Source organism: Trachymyrmex septentrionalis, unplaced genomic scaffold (assembly GCF_001594115.1).
Source record: "Trachymyrmex septentrionalis isolate Tsep2-gDNA-1 unplaced genomic scaffold, Tsep1.0 scaffold9, whole genome shotgun sequence".
Classification (NCBI taxonomy): domain Eukaryota; kingdom Metazoa; phylum Arthropoda; class Insecta; order Hymenoptera; family Formicidae; genus Trachymyrmex; species Trachymyrmex septentrionalis.
This window is the reverse complement of record NW_017306091.1, coordinates 4,887,483-4,889,997: the sequence shown is the minus strand read 5'-3', so window position 1 is coordinate 4,889,997 and position 2,515 is coordinate 4,887,483. Positions and strand designations below refer to the sequence as shown.

Sequence of the window (2,515 nt, the reverse complement as noted above, 5' to 3'; positions counted from 1 at the left end):
ATATATATATATACATATGTATGTAATGTTTATATTTCTTTGTCAGTTAATAATTTTCTATTCTTCTCTAATCCAAAAATTATTGGCATAATAATAATTCATGTTCATATTTCCTTTTAGCAATCCTTACAGGATAACAATTCGACGCTTCCAACGACCACTACGCTGCTGTTGCGAGACACCGAATTACCAATCATCTTAGACAATGGAGAGGAAAAAAAAGCAGAAACGAAAGACAATTTCGCACGTATAGCAAAAAGCGTATATGCCACAAAAGCAACTACAACAAAAGGATATGCGCAACGAAAAGACTAATCATCTGATAACGTCATATTTTTTGGAAAACTCTTTTTCAAATCTCTCACATGTTTCTCGCAAATATTTGAAAATACTTATTCTTGTTCCTTTTTTTAATTAGATAGATTTTTAAACTAGATAAACATTTTGTACAGTTAAATATTATAAATAATAATAAAAAATGTAGACAATAAATATAAAAATCAAAAATAGTTAAATAAAAATTCAAAAATGTTTTTCTAATTAGTTACAGGATGACCTCTCGTGAGCAGATAGAGTAAACTAAGTAGATTAAACTAAGTAGAATGATCCTCTATTATTTTCCAATTTTTGTAATAATTGATGAGATATTAATTTCTAAAGATCGCCAAATATGTGCGTATCCGCCCGAGCTATCGTTAAATGCAAGCGTGCGATGTAATCGCGTCCATGCATGCGAAGAGATGTTTCCTTTCGCCGCTTGTTCATTGTCAATTTAATGCCGCTCGTAATAAACAATTCCTTTCGTACCTAACAATCTACGATGATAGACAGGATAGGTGGTTTTATCTCAAGGTCACGCGCTTGTACTTGGTGGTAGACTATGCTATTCAACGATATTTAGAAATTAATATTATATCTCATTAAATATTACGAAAATTGCAATATAATATTTTTCGATTCAATTTAGTCCACTCTATCTACTCACAAAAATTAATCTCACTCTATATATATCTGGCACTCTATATATATCGGAGTTATCCTAACTTAATTTCAAATATACACAGTTATTTATTAACTATCGAATAATAAGGAAAGTTTTCGATATATTTCATAAATCTATTTTATCGGTTGCAAATGTTGTTTAAACAATTAAAGAATAAAACGGAATAAATTTACAATTTTAATTGGAACTGCCATTTTTCAGAGAACTATAATACATGTTATACAACTGTGATACAACTGTATATGTACCACACAATCATATATGTATTTTTGATGAAAAATGTCATCGTCGATCCAACTTATTTCGATTTGACCCTGATTAAAGAATCTCTACAATAAGTAGGTAGAAGCTTATAGAATTCATGGATAATTAATAAAACAACGTAATAATTTAAAATAGTAACCGTTCATTAATACACATAAATAAACGGTTTATTTTAATTTATTTTTTTCTTTTCTGAACATGAGATCGTCAAACGTATCATATTATCATATCATCATCGTCATTCAAACATGTGTATTTTAATATTTGAAAATGTTTTTGCGTTCTTATAATTCTATTTACATAACATTAGAAACATTTAAATATTCATTTTTAATCCATTTTTTGTCATACTCACTCATATATTGCATAAAAAAAATAACGAACAGTCATGTGTATTGCTAGACTAAATGCGCAATGGATTCTCTCTCTCTCTCTCTCTCTCTCTCTCTCTCTCCCCCCCCTCCCTCTAAAGATATTCCACGTTTTTTTCAAAATGTGTTATTTTTACAAGATAATAAACAGAAATGTGTTATGTTTACTTTTTAGTTTTCTATTTTTTATTAATGTCTTCTTCTTTGATAAATTATTTGCAAAATCATATTCTGAAAAAATTTTGCAACTGATTATGACTTTGCAAAATATTAAACTGAAAGAAAAAATTAGCTGAATATAGCATACCATTTTTAATTGGTTTCAGCAGCCAATTTTTAGTTGCGTTAGTCTATCGAAATCTTATACTGACACGGCGGAGAAACTAAGTAAATTAACAATAAGAAAACGTTCAATTTTCTTCAAAAGTAATTTGCATTTCTATAAAAATTGAGCAGATTTCTATGCGCGTTAATTTGTTTACAACAAATAAATACTTTTAAATGAAGACAAAAGTTCGAAGACAAAACATAAAATGTTTTAAATAAGAAATACAGATTTAGATAATACACGCGCACGCGGGTGTGTGGTGTGTACAATAGTAGACAAATGGAATAGTTCTATACAGTTCATCATATGACACAATGTAAATAGACCGAGCATGACGCATAAACTTGGCTGACACGCGAGAGAAAGAGAGAGAGAGAGAGAGAGAGAGAGAGAGAGAATACAATTTAGATCTCTGTTTTTCCCCTGATATCCATTTCTACCAATGTATAAGAATAATAACTTTAATCTTGATTTAACTTAATCTTCATCTATATATAATTCTTAGAACTAGAAAAAGATGAAAAGTAAGTTAAACAATAAGATTAAAAT

General features: G+C 28.9%; 1 protein-coding gene across 1 annotated transcript in view; it reads left to right on the top strand.

Annotated features, from left to right (window-relative positions):
* LOC108755640 overlaps positions 1 to 315 on the top strand; it is a 1,840-nt gene extending 1,525 nt beyond the window's left edge. The window contains exon 3 of the mRNA XM_018498755.1: positions 121 to 315. Coding sequence (XP_018354257.1) covers positions 121 to 315 — 195 coding nt within the window. The remainder of the gene's footprint in view (positions 1 to 120) is intronic.
* The last annotated feature ends 2,200 nt before the right edge of the window (positions 316 to 2,515 follow it).